This window comes from Balaenoptera acutorostrata, chromosome 2 (assembly GCF_949987535.1).
Source record: "Balaenoptera acutorostrata chromosome 2, mBalAcu1.1, whole genome shotgun sequence".
In the NCBI taxonomy this organism is placed as follows: Eukaryota; Metazoa; Chordata; class Mammalia; order Artiodactyla; family Balaenopteridae; genus Balaenoptera; species Balaenoptera acutorostrata.
In genome coordinates this window covers 61,225,321-61,241,139 of record NC_080065.1, presented here as the reverse complement: position 1 = coordinate 61,241,139, position 15,819 = coordinate 61,225,321, and the positions used below count along the sequence as shown (strand labels likewise).

The 15,819-nt window shown below is 40.8% G+C and overlaps 1 protein-coding gene across 7 annotated transcripts in view; it reads right to left on the bottom strand.

Moving 5' to 3' along the window:
- ARHGEF28 (Rho guanine nucleotide exchange factor 28) overlaps positions 1-15,819 on the bottom strand; it is a 307,464-nt gene that overhangs the window by 160,443 nt on the left and 131,202 nt on the right. For all 7 annotated transcript variants that reach the window (XM_057540604.1, XM_057540598.1, XM_057540597.1 and 4 more), the window contains 2 exons: positions 5,766-5,949; positions 2,249-2,429 (listed from right to left, as the gene is read on the bottom strand). In XM_057540604.1, the coding sequence (XP_057396587.1) occupies positions 2,249-2,429; positions 5,766-5,949 (365 nt within the window). The remainder of the gene's footprint in view (positions 1-2,248; positions 2,430-5,765; positions 5,950-15,819) is intronic.

The window sequence follows — 15,819 nt, the reverse complement described above, 5'->3', positions numbered from 1 at the left end:
CTAAGGAGACGGTCGCGTGAGTACCTGGGGTTAAAAAGAGGGCTAACCACGCAGGCTCAAGGCCAAAGACAACCACTTACTAGCTTACAGGTTTATTATAAGAGGATATAACTCAGGACTAGCCAGATGGAAGAGATGCATGGGGCAAGGTATGGGGAAAGGGCACGGAGCTTCCATGCCCCTTCTAGAAGGCTAGTCACCCAGTACCTCCACAAGTTCACCAACCTAGAAAGTTCTCCGAATTCAGTCCTTTGGGGTTTTTATGGAGGCTTGAATAATTACGTAGGCATGATAGATTAAATCTCTGTCCATTGCTGATTAAACTCCATCTCCAGGCCCTTTCCCCTCCCTGGAGGTCACGGAGGTGGGACTGAAAGTTACCAGGCGATTGGCTCCACAGGTAACTAGCCCCCATCCTTAGGTGCTTTCCAAAAGTTGCCTCATTAACATAACAAAAAAACACCTTTATCTGCTCAACACTTAGGAAATCCTAAGGGTATGGGGGGCTGTGAGCCAAGAACCATGGACAGAGACCAGATATATTTCTTATCGTAAGTTACAATATCACACTGTCTTAAAGAACCTCAGCCCTATTCCCTTCCCAGTCTCCCTATGCACTACCCAGCCAAAAGCCCAGGACAGGAAGAACGAAAAAGGGGTGCTGACACCTGGAACACAAGGCCATCCCACTGCAATGGATTCTTCTTTTATCAAGTGTTTTCCATAAAATTAAAATCTCTGATAAACTGGAAAGTAATCTTCACTTGGTCTTTGTTATTGTAAAGTCCACTACAATCAATTATTAAAGCATCTAGATTTACTCATCCTAAATCTCCCCCAATGTCATCAGTAATAATTATTTCAAGTTACAAGAAATCACGAATCCAACCTAAGAAGCTGGAAGTTTTTATAATGCAACAAATGTTCAGAATTTTTGCTTTACATGGAGCACACTCTCGCCTTTGCAGGAGCTTTGTGGTCTTGCTGTAGTCTGAGTGTCCTCTCTAAGGACACACGTGTTGCTGAGCTCTGCCCCTCTGAAACTGCAGGGAGAGGCACTCACCCTGAGTAAGGCTGCTGGGCCAGGCCCAGCCTCTGCCCCACTGAAACAGCCACCCCTGGGGGCCTGGGTGAGAAGCCACAGGGACGGCTGAGAGCTTCTGTTTCTTTAAACAGAAAGTACCCTTAAGCAAAATGAGAAAATACTGTATGCCAGAAAATTATCCACTAAACTCCCTAAACCCAGCAGAGGTAGTTCACACTCTGAAGGGCATGTTTGTTTTAATTATTTAATAAAACCCTATATGGAGTAAGCAATAATCTTTGATATATAATGCTCCTGGTTAAACCTTCAATTTAGTTATATAAAGCAAACATTTTACAAAAGCCAAAACTGATAAATACCAATATCAGTTTTCTGATAACAGTAAACTGACTGTTTACTTTGTAAAGCCTATACAGTCATGAAACTGGTGCTTATTAATGGATGTGCTTGAGAAGACTGCGAGGGCAGAGGGTTTGCCGGGGGTCGGGGGGTGTCACACGATCTGGTGAGTGAATCCATTATACCCCTGAGCACTATCAACTAAATTGACTGAAGCCCTTTTACTCAAAAGAACATTCTACTTAATAATAATTAAAATATATAAATATGCTTTACAGTCGTCCAGATTCACCAAAAAAATAAAAATAATGAAGATGAAACATTTTAAACCCTGAGATGGGTATGCCCTGATAACAGTCAAAGCTGATGTTTGGGCCAGGGTGGGAGGGGGAAAAATCTCTTTGAAAAAGAACTGGTCTCAAGTGACCAGTCCCCATTCAAGAAGAATCTGTACACTGAAACAAAGGCTTAACTATACTTAAGCCTTAAGAAATCCCAGAAGAAGATATTATTCATTTAAAATAACCCTAAAGGCAACTGCTTTAGATAAGAATTATAATACAGTCAATAAGTTAATAGAAAATACCCAATATCAGAATATTAAACATCAGTGATGCTGGCTCATGAAAAGTAAAGGAAACAATATTACACAAATTACTATTTTCTACCTACCGCCAAAATATCATATAATAATCTTCCTTCTACTGGTGTAACAGTCTCTAATTCCATGTCCCTCAAAGTCCCATTAGAAAAAAAGAAAGTGCTACCCCCCCAAAAATACTGTTCCCAAAACAAAGAGTTTGCTGTCTGCACTCTCCAAGAGCGTGAGTTATTATGTCTTATACCACAATAAAGGGCACAAACCTTGAGGAGAAAGGCTCTATCCCAAAAGTATTTCCTAAAGAGTTTAATATCCGCCTCCAACAAATGCTCGGTTGTGTGATTAAGCGTCAGGGTCAGTGTTTCCGATGAGTGACTATACCGCAGGGAGGCATCTTCGCTGAGCTGCACTCGGGAGAAACCTGGGGAACGTCTGCCCTGGAAGCTGAAACAGCACAAATCAAAACCCACGATCCCAATACCCTTCATTGCCCCTGATATTACAAACCCAACTGGCAAAACAAGCCATAAAAGCTACCTACTGAAGATAGGTACGTGAGATCATGTAAATAGATCCTGACAAAGTCATCTTTGTTTTTCCACCTAGAGAAGACGTCAATTGAAAAGCTGTTCACATATATTATATACTATAAAGATTTACATAATTAATGCGACAGTACTGACTTTTAAACATAGTACTTTACCTCATTCTCCCTTTAATCTGAAAAGATGCCTCTGGCCTTAATGGCACCACATGTAGTACCACAAATCAGCTGGCAGCAGACAGTTTATTAGGCGATTACAGTGGTAAACAGATATGATCCCCAGAGAGCATGGTGAGGTTCGGATGCTACAAACAAGCGAGATATTCACAACAACACGCTGGTCTACTGTTGTAAATCATTTCCTCATGCAAATTAAAACCTGCATAAATTTGATCGTGTTGCATTCTTGAATTCATTCACAAACAAAGGAACAATATTCCCAAACTAAATTCCTGAATATTGGCTTATTTTCCATTCTGTTGTGGTTAAGAACAACTGCACGTTTATTAGCTCTATGTAGGCTTCGTGGTTAGTGGCATAATATTCCGGATGGCCTATAGGTCATGTAGTAGCAATGGTAAAGAGGCCTCAGGAGGGAGATGCTAGTGCTCCCAGGTAACAGCTTGCCTCAGCATGTTGTCACAGCCCCCAGAGGCTCCCAGATTCTTCAGCTCACAGAACTAGCTCTATGTCTCTTTTCTCTTCTTGCATTACCTCATTTCGTTAATCAGCATTTGTATATTTGCAAAATTATAGCGTAGCTCCAACCACATAAATGCTATCTCTATCACATGGAGTGACAAAAAGAGATCCATTAAGAGCACCTGTACTCTAAGATTTGGGGCATCTCCCCAAACTCTTGACCTAATTACTTGCAGGGACTTCAGAATCTTCTAGAAAACAACTCCCCATGCCAACTACAAGCCACTGAAGTGAATGATTCAGCCTGAGCAATGAGATTTTTGTAATTAATTTAGAAAATGGAGGCTCCATCACATAATCAAAATTTAGCTTACAGTCTACTTCTAATCCCATCCACGAACGGATTTATTAGATGTGTAAACTTTTTTTAATTTTATTGGCGTATAATTGATTTACAATGTTGTGTTAGTTGCAGGTGTACAGCAAAGTGATTCAGTTACACATATACATATACTCATTCTTTTTTAGATTTTTTTCTCTTAAAGGTTATCAAAGAATACTGAATATAGAGTTCCCTGTGCTACACAGTAGGTCCTTGTTGGTAATCTATCTTATATATAGCAGTGTGTTTATGTTCATCCCAAGCTCCTGATTTATCCCTCCCCCCAGTGTTTCCCCTTTGGTAACCATAAGTTTGTTTTCAATATCTGTAAGTCTGTTTCTGTTTTGTAAATAAGTTCATTTGTATCATTTCTTAAATTAGATTCTACATATGAGTGATATCACATGTTATTTGTCTTTCTCTGTTTGACTTACTTCACTTAGTATGATCATCTCTAGGTCCATCCATGTTGCTGCAAATGGCATTATTTCATTCTTTTTTATGGCTGAGTAATATTCCATTGTATATATGTAAGACATCTTCTTTATCCATTCCTCTGCTGATGGACATTTAGGTTGCTTCCATGACCTGGCTATTGTAAATAGTGCTGCTATGAACATTCAGGTGCGTGTATCTTTTCGGATTATGGTTTTCTCTGGGTATATGCCCAGGAGTGGGATTGCTGGATTATGCAGTAACTCTGTTTTTAGTTTTTTAAGGAACCTCCATACTGTTCTCCATAGTGGCGGCACCAATTTACATTCCCACCAACAGTGTAGGATGGTTCCCTTTTCTCCACACCCTCTCCAGCATTTACTGTTTGTGGACTTTTTGGCCATTCTGACCAGTAAGAGATGATACCTCATTGTAGTTTTGATTTGCATTTCTCTGATAATTAGTGACATTGAGCTTTTTTGGACATCTGTGTGTCTTCTTTGGAGAAATGTCTATTTAGATCTTCTGCCCATTTCTTGATTAGGTTGTTTGTTTGTTTTTTTGACACAGAGGATGTGTAAACTTTAAAAACACATGTCATCTTCTGGTCTTGGACATAATAGAAAGATACAAAGCTACCAAAGATGAAGTGAGGCTCCAGGTCCTCAACATAACCCTGAACTATCCACAATGACAAAGTCAGAGGAAGTGGTCCTGCCTTGCCCTTTTTAGCTAAAGAAAGTGGGGTCACGGTAGAGCAAAGATAAAGGCAATTCCATTGGGATGGGCTCTTTCCTTAGTTGGCAGTCACTTGACCAAGTAAGAACAAAAATAAACAGAAAGCTGTGACTTCAACATGCACTTAGGTAGCATAAGACCGTAAATTAATTACATTGAGTTCCATGGGACAAATGAAACATACCAGTCCATTAAGACACACCATATAATAACATTGATAATATTTAATATTTATGTAGTAATCTGTCATTTTCATTGTAGTTTCCCACTTATTTTTTACCACATGTTAAGTCAAGGAAATCACTGTATAGGATATAATGACCAATCTGAACCATTCTAAGTAACAAACATTAAAAGTGTTGGTATCATCCTCAACATAGAGAACTTTACAGTTGACAAATTATTTCATTTCCATTATTTCTAGATCCTAATAACCAGCCCATTGGCTACACAGTATCTTGGGGTTTGTTTGTTATTCATTGATTCAACAAAAACTTATATTCTTTCAATGAATGTATATGCTGAACACAGTGGGTGAAACAGAAATCATTTCAGTCCTCAAATGATTTAGGATGGAGACATATATGAAATAAACGATGACTATATATATAAAATTATAAATTGATTTATATTATAAATTAATCATAATTTTAATCACAATTAATACTGTAAATTAATCACAATTGTAAAAGACCATAACATAGAAGGCCTCTCTGAAGAAGTGACATTTAAGCGAAAACCTAAAAGGTAAGTAGGGGTTAGGCTAGTGTTTCCCAACTTTTCTTCTTCTTATAGCTAGCCCCCCAACCATGGAGCCTTTTAAGACATTTTTCCTGACTCCCTCTCCCCCATGAAATGTGAATACCAAATATATCTGTATATCTGTTTATGTATGATATGTATATCTGTACTTTATAGATGGGAACTAATGGTAAAATATAAACCTATGTTACCTCGTGGTTTGGTTATTTTTTCCATAATGCTTGGAAGACTTCAGAGAAACAGATTGAGAGAGAATCTATCAGGTATCCAAACTCACTTTGTGATGTCTTCAAACAGCTTGGAGCGTCCACCACGTAAAGCTAAGTCTAATGGCGTGGCACCCTCCTCGTTGGGTAAAGCCAAGGCCTGGACTCCTCCAGGGAGACACAGGAGGAACTGGGAAAGCTTAGCAAGGCCCCATCTCACAGCCAGGTGCAGAAGAGACTCTCTATGTAGAGAAACTGAAAAGAAAAACATGTAATATGAGTTCCTTCATTTAAAAAGTTTGTCTTATATATTTTATCAAAGAGATTGTCAAAGTAAGAATAGTAATAGTAAACATGTCAGAGCTGGAAGGAACCATCAAAAGCATCTAATCCAGAAACCTCATTTTACCGATGTGGAGAGGTCAAGTGATTTGTGCAAGGTCAGGCAGGTGCTGGAGGCAGCTTCACTCATCACTGGTACAATGTTGTTCTATGCACTATGGTGCACGTTCGCGTCACCTTTCACTCATGTTCAGTGAGGTCATCCATGGAAAACAAGTGCTAGGAGCACACCACTCTTTGGAAACAGACATCGTCAATTTCCAAGGTGTCCTCTAAGGAGATGCTGTTACCCTAGCAGGACAGGCTACTAGAGGCCAAGAGTGTCCAGGAGCCTCCATTTCCACTTTTTGTCCTCAGAGGTCAGCAGCTGGGGCAGAAATGGGCTCTGAGTCCATGGTCTCTCTCAAACTTTGTGGACGTACTTCTACCCATTTATTCGAGCTTTGGGATTATTTCAGTGTTGCCAACGCCACACACACCAGTGCTCTGCTTCAAAAACTCGGCCTGTGCCTCTTCCCATCCCCCTTGATTAGCGGGCTCCTGCTTGGTTTGTGTCTGGGTTTTTGCTGTTGGTGTTTGCCGCTGTGTCTTATGGTTGTTTCCTGACTGTATCTTCTTACAGGCTGAGGGCATCCTAGAAGTTTTTTATTCCTAACATCTAGCATGGTATATGGCAAACTGAAGTCACTCAGTATTTATTGAGTTGAATGGCAACTGACTACTAAAATCTCAATTATTTGTGTATGTTTAAATTGTCTAATTTGTATAGAGTTTGTACTCCTCTATTTCTCCTACAATGACTCAGTGCCTGGAACACAGCTGGCCCATGATAAACATCACATTGGAAACATGTAAAAGAATACACTTGCTTACATTTTAAAAAGCTAAGCCCATGAACTCCATCGACATCAAGACACACCTTAAAACAAACCTAGTCTTAACAACTGAACATGAAAATCCTAACACTCAAGATCTGTCAGAGTAAGTACTCAGTAAGAATCCGAGTTATACATACCCTCCAGTTAAGTAATGTTATTGACTGTTTGTAATCTGAAAGAGCTCCAGAGGATGCTGCATCACACTGGAGTGGAAGGCCCAACAGGGTAGGACCTTATCTGTATCTTTATCCTAGCACAGTGCCTGGCATGTGTATGTGCTCTATAAATATTTGCTTGTTGAAAGAATAAATGACCAATGGCTCTTTCCCTGATGACCACCCATGACAGTTAGCTTTTAATACATGGCTACAGCTGCTACCTGGAGCATCTATCATTCTTAGTTCTACCTCTGATACCTCCTGAGTAAAATCTGTGAACACAAAGTACATACTCCCACATAGCTTGGACATTGAAGACAAAAACTACCTACTTCTCCACCCAGCTTACCGTCTACACTAATATGATTTTGCTATTCCGTCCTCTTCATTAGCATAACTTCACTGGTCCAGGAGACTCTTGCCTAGGCAAAGACTGACTATTCGTCAGAGGAACTTCCTTCAAGGCCCATCAACTCTTTAGCAGGAAGCATTCACAGTTTAAGCCGCAAAACCAGTCTTTAACTACTATATCTTGATCCTTATCTAAACCTACTCAAAATCCCTTCCCTGACACCCCTTTGCCATCACTCCTCCCCTGCATCCAAAGACCCTCATTAAACCAAACTTTGAGTTCTCAACAAATCCCAACCTTGCCTTCCTCCTTCAAGATTCTGCTAAGGCACAATGGAGGCAGAGTTCTCCCTTATCAAGGCCGGCAATAAACTCAGCTTTGTCTTACCAGCAGGTTGTGATGGTGATGTGTGTGGAGCCAGCATCCAACAAAACTCTAGTCTGAAACAATCAGAAGGAAGTACTCCGCAGCACATGGTTGCAAAAGAAAACTGCTTAGCTTACATTTTTAGTTGGTTTATACTATTTCCATATCTAGATCAATGAGCATAAAGCATTACATTTCAAATATGTAAATGCCACAGACTTCACTATATATTTGCTCCATCATCCATCTGTGTGACACAGCACAGACCCCCCTCAGTAAAATGACATCTGAAAACAGACAAAGCAGTGCACCCCACCAGACATCTGTTTAATATACTTGCTATCTTCTAAAGGCTATTAAAGAACTTATCTTTAATTATTTTATCCTTTAAGTCTTTGATCTTTAAACTCACTTAATTAGAAAGTAAGGTTTTTACTCTTAACAGATTCCCAACAAGGCATGTTTGGTAACATTTACACTTCTTTTCCTCCTTAAATAATAATCGTGAAGAGACTTGTTAGGATCAGGTAACAACACACACACACACACACACACACACACACACACACACACACACACGAGTACACTGCCCAATGTACCAGTCAGCATGAAGCACGAGGTTGTAACCAGCCACATGAGGATGCAATTTCTAAGTCATGGATCTCAGTCTCTAAATGTAGGGAGAAATGTCCATGGTTACACGAGATACAATTTTTTTCCAAGAAAAATACGACCAAAAGGGAACATCTAAACCAGCGGTCCCCAGCCTTTCTGTCACCAGGGACCAGTTTCGTGGAAGACAATTTTTCCACAGACGGCGTAGGGGGAGGATGGTTCAGGGGTAATGCGAGTGATGGGGAGCGACAGATGAAGCTTTGCTCGCTCGCCCACCACTCACCTCCTGCTGTGCGGCCCGGTTCCTAAACCTTACGGGTTCCCTTTTAAAATCATACCACTGATAAAGGCAGTATGGTGTCAACCATTTAAATGGCACTCCCTATATATAGTGCCTGGAGCAAGACCCTAAATACCCTCCAACCTGGGCTGGAGTTCACTGTACCCAACCCGACTCCTGCACCAGCAGAGCTTCCCGGGCCTGTTTGCTAGCCCAGCTCCCTGTTCTCTCCTTTCTGGCTCCATCCTCATATCCTGTTCAATGCGAGAGGACAGCAAACATGTGGGACTGAGTGCTCACTGCTGCCCCTCTCCGTCCCTCCAAATCCAGGGAAGAAAAGATCTTCTGATGTTTGAAGAAACAAAAGGCTGCCCCAAATGTGTTAAGAAAGAGTTTTATCACTCAGTATACAAGTTCAGAGCCCAGAATCAGGCAAACAGCTTGAAATAGGAAACATCATGACATATATAAATAATTCTGCTTGCTATAGAGTTTCAGATTCTTAACAGGAGTCAGGAAAACAAGCTGTGGAAAGGGGTTCTACAATTTGGTAGACATGGGGGTGTTTAATTAAAATGAACGGGTTTTTTAACCAAATAAATTTGTCTCTTCCTGTTTATTTGGTACCAGGAGTTATTTGAACTAATGCAACTAAAGCAGAATTACTAATAATTGCTCTAATGGAAACCATTCAAAGGTGTGACCTGTACCATCCTGGGAGCAAGATCACCCAGACACAAAAAGGAACAGCAGGCTGTGACGTTCAATCAACATACCCATCACGGCATAAAGTGGGGCTCATCTGCCCCGTGCCAGGGAGGGAGGCTCAAAGCCCACACCTCTCACTCTGCCACACCTCAGTTTCTCTGCCTGGAAAATGAGGCTGTCACGTCAAAGACCCAAGGTCCTAGGAATACTCATCCTTGCCTTGACTCTTTGGGGATCAAAGATCTGTGAAATACAGCACAGACTGAGAGCCCTTCTGGAGCACCTGAGGCACAAGAGCAGGGGTGGCCAGTTTGGTTGTTACTGAAGGAGCTGATTTTATGTACTGTTCAGTCCAAACTTGGGACCATTATCACACCTACACAAGGTCTGACTGTGCCTTTAAGGTAGCAGGAAATTCAGGCTGGAAGATTGAAAAATAAATTATCAGGGCCTCAGGAACTCACATGCACTGCTAGAGGAAATGTAAATTGACACACCCACTTTGGAAAACATTGTGGTATAATCTAATAAATTTGAAGAAACTAATGTCTTATGGCTGAGCAATTCCACTCCTTCATACAAGCCCCAGTGAGGACAATGCTTTGCATGCACCTGGAAGCATGCATAAAAATGTAAAATGGTCAAAAGCAGAAGTGATCTTAATCACTTGATTAATCACTTAATCAACAATAGAATAAGCTGCAGTATAATCATACACAAGTATTCTAACAATAAAAACGAATTACAGACCAATATAGAAGAAACCAAGAAATATAATGTTGAGGGGGAAAAGTCACAAAATACACAGAATATGTTTTAATTAATATGAAGTTTTTAAAAAGTGAAAACAAACCATATTATATACGAATATATGGGTAGTAAAACTATAAGGAAAAACCAGGTAACGGTTACTCTAAAAGTCAGCATAATAACTCTAAGGGGAAAGAGCTGAATGTGGCTGGGAAAGAATGAGGGGTGTTGGTACTTCTGGGGTCCAATGATGTCTGTATGTCTCTCCCTCTCTCTTCCCATTCACCCCCACATAGTTGTGTTCAAGGCCCTCCTCAGAAAAATTAAAATTCTAGGGTAGGGCCCAAGCATCAATCTTTTTTTTTTAATATGTATTTATTTATTTATTTATTTATTTATTTATTTATTTTTGGCTGCTTCGGGTCTTAGTTGCAGCACACGGGATCTTTCGTTGTGCTGCGCGGGCTTCTCTCTAGGTGTGGCACGCAGGCTCCAGAGCACGTGGGCTCTGCAGTTGCGGCACGTGGGCCCTCTGGTTGTGGCATGTGGGCTCAGTAGCCCCACCGCATGTGGGATCTTAGTTTCCCGACCAGGGATCGAACCCGCGTCCCCTGCATTGGAAGGCAGATTCTTAACCACTGGACCACCAGGGAAGTCCCCCCCCCCCTCCAAGCATCAATCTTTTCTAAAGATTCCAAAGTGATTCTAAGTAAAAGCCAGGGTTGAGATCTGCTACTTTAAACATCTGGTTAACAAAATCCATATCTATGCCTCCTTTTTATACCACTGTATTCCCAATCATCTCTTAAGATTTTATTAGCTAACAAATTTCACCAACGAATAAGACCAAAAAAAGTTTGTGACTTTTACAAGTTATTTTTAATCTACATCACTTGCTGCCAAGCCAAGATATAGCCTTAAACATTTAGCTAAATACTAAAACTGTGATGGGGACAATAATCTAGAAGCGAATGTTATTTTTAAACAAGTTAATTCAGAAGTCCTTCTACTTTGTAGGGTTTACTAATGTTTCATAACTCCTGAGTAGAGCCACTGAAATGTATTCAACCCTGTAAGCTTATGAACAAAATATATTTTTTAATTCATTTTTTTAATGAATTAAAAAATAAATCCTATCAATTAAAATAAGTTCTGCTCTGGTTTCCAAAGCCACATATACATTCATAGAGGTCTCAATTTGTGCATCTAAGTCATTGAGCAGACAAACATTGAGTCAAACTACTACCATATGCCAGGCACCGTGGACACAAAGGGGAAGCACATGGCCAGCCCACTTTAGTTTGCAATAAAATAAATATCTTGCCCATGAAATCCTGTCTGATAAACTATAGCTCTAGGCTTACACAAAGAGTGTGAACAGAAATAAATAAACGATCTGACCTACAAGGAAACTGCTCTACAGGTTAATCAACCTACATCATGTATCATGATTTGAAAGTTTACAGATGTTTATAAAATACAAAAATGATGAGCAGAAAGAGAATGAAAAAAATATTAGCAAAAATTTACAGGAAAGTGGAAGAGAGTATTTGGCATGAGCATCACACACAATCTCTGATATTTTTCAGCACTCTTAATGAGAACGGGAGGAGAAGTTGTATATTATGGCATCTTCCCTTTGGGTAGCTCTGATCGGGGCTTTGGTGTGTGTATAAACAAATCAGCCTTCCATACGGAAGATCAGAGGTTGGTGAGTCTAGGATAGTAATTGCAAATATAAACACACTCATAGGAAAGATATGGAAACAGGACGTCCCTTGGAGCACAATAGCAACGTGAGGCATGGTGGGATCATATAGCCAAAAGACAGAAGAGGACTGAAAAAGCATAATGGCAGGTTTTAGCTTCCCGAAGTGTCCGCTCTCCATCAGACACATTTGAGACACTCAGATTACAGCAACTCCTGACTGAAAATCTGGGAAAACACCAACCACACACACAATCATTCCAGAAAATTCACATTTTGATATACAGTACTGGAATGCACTTCATGGATTTTGTACCTCATATAGGTTGGTTATACTTACCTTGTGAAACTAGTACTAAATCAGCTGAAACACTAAAAAGTCCTTATCAGAATTCAAAGATGGTAATACAATTTCTGGCTTTCACAATCTGGGGACGTTTCCAGAGTGACTTATACAACGTGGACAACAACACAAGATATTAAGAAGCCAGACACAACACTGTGTAGTGCAATGGAAGCAGATTAAATAGCTGAAAGATCTGGAGTTGAACACTTACAGGGACGTAGCTTTGGAAAGACCACTGAATTCTCAAGTTTTAAGTTGCTTGATCTGTAAAAGGAAAGAAGGAGGGACTTCCCTGACGGTGCAGTGGTTAAGAATCCACCTGCCAATGCAGGGGAGCCCTGGTCCGGGAAGATCCCGCATGCTGCGGAGCAACTAAGCCCGTGCGCCGCAACTACTGAGCCTGTTCTCTAGAGTCCGTGAGCCACAACTCCTGAGCCCACGTGTCACAACTACTGAAGCCAGTGTGCCTAGAGCCCGTGCTCCGCAACAAGAAAATCCACCACAATGAGAAGACCACGCACCGCAATGAAGGGTAGCCCCTGCTCACCGCAACTAGAGAAAGCCCGCATGCAGCAATGGAGACCCAACGCAGCCAAAAATAAATAAATAAATAGATAGATAGATAGATAGATAAATAAATAAATTTTAAAAAAGGAAAGGAGTATCTGCTCAGCCTAGTATCCAAGATTGTCAGCAGACTATAACGAAAATAACATATGGGACAGGGGTCTCAAGAACTAAGAGAGGCTGTATGGGGGGATTTACCATTCATACATATTTGTCTGATCTTCTTAATACAAAAATATAATAAAGAGTCACTACATAGATCTATTTGCAAGCAGTTTTCCTCTGGTTATAATTTAAGGGAACTAGTTATGTGCTTAAGAGGCACTATAATTGCATCAATGAAAGACACCAGGGCTTCCCTGGTGGTGCAGTGGTTAAGAATCTGCCTGCCAATACAGGGGACACGGGTTTGAGCCCTGATCCGGGAAGATCCCACATGCCGCGGAGCAACTAAGCCCGTGCACCACAACTACTGAGCCTGCGCTCTAGAGCCCGCGAGCCACAACTACTGAGCCCGCGAGCCACAACTACTGAAGCCCGTGCGCGTAGAGCCCATGCTCTGCAACAAGAGAAGCCACCGCAATGAGAAGCCCGTGCACCACAACAAAGAGTAGCCCCTGCTCACCGCAACTGGAGAAAGCCCGTGCGCAGCAACGGATACCAAACGCAGCCAAAAATAAATACATAAAATAAATAAATTTATTAAAAAAAAAAAAAAATGAAAGACACCAGACGAGCCATAAGACAAATGTGCTACAACCCCATGGCCTGGGCAGCAGGCGGTCATTAGGTGCCATAAGCAGCAATTATGTCATACCAGCTTTTCCAGCCTGTGCAACAGAATTTTTTCATTTGTTAATATTTCTCCAAGGCTCTGATTTACGTCTACCATTCATTCATTCAGTAGATATTTGTTGACAGCGTACTAGGCATTGGGCATTCTTCTGCTCTCCCCTCACACCACAGGTGAGCCTGTGGAATTCCCAGGCACCCTTCCAAGTGACCCTCCAGGAACCCTGTTCTGTTTGGGTGACAAATGGAAATACACTGCCGTCTAATTTTATTATCGACAAGAAGAAAAAGCACAGACTCATCATATCTTGGAAATGGCCTTTTGAAGTTTGCATTGGGATTCTGAATTCAAGCACAACCAGGAAACAGCCAAGCCCAGACTGAGAAATACTAAACTTTGTGGGTATGAGCTACAACGTTAGTGGGAGATCTTATCCCCTCCTTCAGCACAGGGGCACACTCAGGAAGGGATATTCTGGTGAGAGAAGGAGAAGATAAATGGGATAAACCAAACAGGAAGTCAATGTATAAGACGAAGCCTACCTGGGATAAGAGTGAGGGTGGAAGGTTGGGAAAAGTTAATTAGAAGTCCAGATGGCAGCTGTTACCCATGAAGGAAAATAAACCACAACATGCACCTTTATTTCATTCTTGCTAGGTGCCAATGACTACAAGGACTTTATATTTCTTGTTTCCATGTAACATTTATTAAGCAACTTACATGTGTTATCTCATTTAATCCTGACAGGCACTGAACAAGGTAGGGGCAGAAACTGAGGCTTGACACAATTATGCAATTGCCCGAGCTCACTCAGATAGTAAATGGAGCATCAAGGATCTGAACCCAGGCTTTTCTACCTTTAAAACTCAAGTTCCTAACTGTTATGCTTCCAATTAGGCAAAGATAATTAGATAAAAGACAAACCCAAGAAAAGAAGGGCAGAAAAGATAGAACTTGAATAAATCAACAAGCTGAGAGTCGGGAAAAGCAAGCAGAAGGAAACTAAGCCTCACCAATCCTCAGGGCTCAGGCCTGCACCCCACTCTCCAGATGTCGGCCTCATCTGTCTCCACATGCACACACACACACACACACCCTCATGACAAACCAGAAAATAAAAGCTGCTACAGCTATAGACGGGGGGAAGAGAAAGTAGGCATGTGAGGATCATTATGAACTAAAACCTAGGGTAGAATTACAGAAGATATAGTCTTCTACCTATATAGCCTCATGCTCACATCAAGGCCCATATTTGAAAGAGTCAAGAGAAGGCCTTGTAAAGTTCACTGGGGCCAAGTAAAAGGGGCGCTGCACCAGGACACAGGGTTGGTCATTTCCCTAGGATTATCTCATCACTTCTGGCTCACTGCCCGCCCCCTTTGCCAGGCCTCTCCCACCCATCTTCAACCATCAGCCTTTTAACCTCCAAGCATTTGGTAGTTTTTAAACCAGTATTTTATTTAATTTTTAAATAAAGTCGTACAAGGACAGCTGCCAGCATTCAAATCCTATTAAAGAAATCTATGAAAACAGCAAAAAGTTAAACTTTTTTACTCAAGGTAAGTATTAAGAGAATCCTCGGCTATAGTCATTTTCAAATTCAATTTTAGTCTCCTGTGTGCAACCCAAAACTGCCCTGTACATTTGAAGGGTTCCCAGAGGAGAAGAGCCAGGGATGGAACACTGCCACCCAGAGGTAAATTTCAAAACCTTCTACTTTCTTGAATCCGCTGGGAAGCATATTAGGGATGGGTGTTTGAAAATAAAAGCTTCCATTTACATTTTTTTTTTCCTTGAAAATTTTGAGAGAGGGAGAAAATAACCTGAAATAACCTGAAAATAACCTGAATAGAACCCTATCCTCTATTTCTCATGTGTGAGAGTGAATATGTAATTCTCTACTCCAGTCTCAGGGCCATTGGTGCCCTGTAGGAGGCTTAACTTTTAAGGAAAAGTTTAAGCTGCTTTTTCTTCTTTAAAATATAGTGCCTTAAACAGAGAAGGTGCTTAATAAGAGTTGACTGACTTAACTGCAGGATAAGTCCAAATGATTTGACACGGGGAAAAAAGTCCTTTTCCTTAAGAGGTCAATTCTGTGTTAAATTCTTTACTGCCAGAACAACCTATTCCTTAAAAATGAAAAGCTAAAAAAAGAAACGGAAGATAGAGAAACCAGTTTTAGGTTAAGGATTTTAAAATTTCACAAATGATGCACATTTGTGTGCATATGCATGGCTAAGTACTATGACACAATTTTACCCA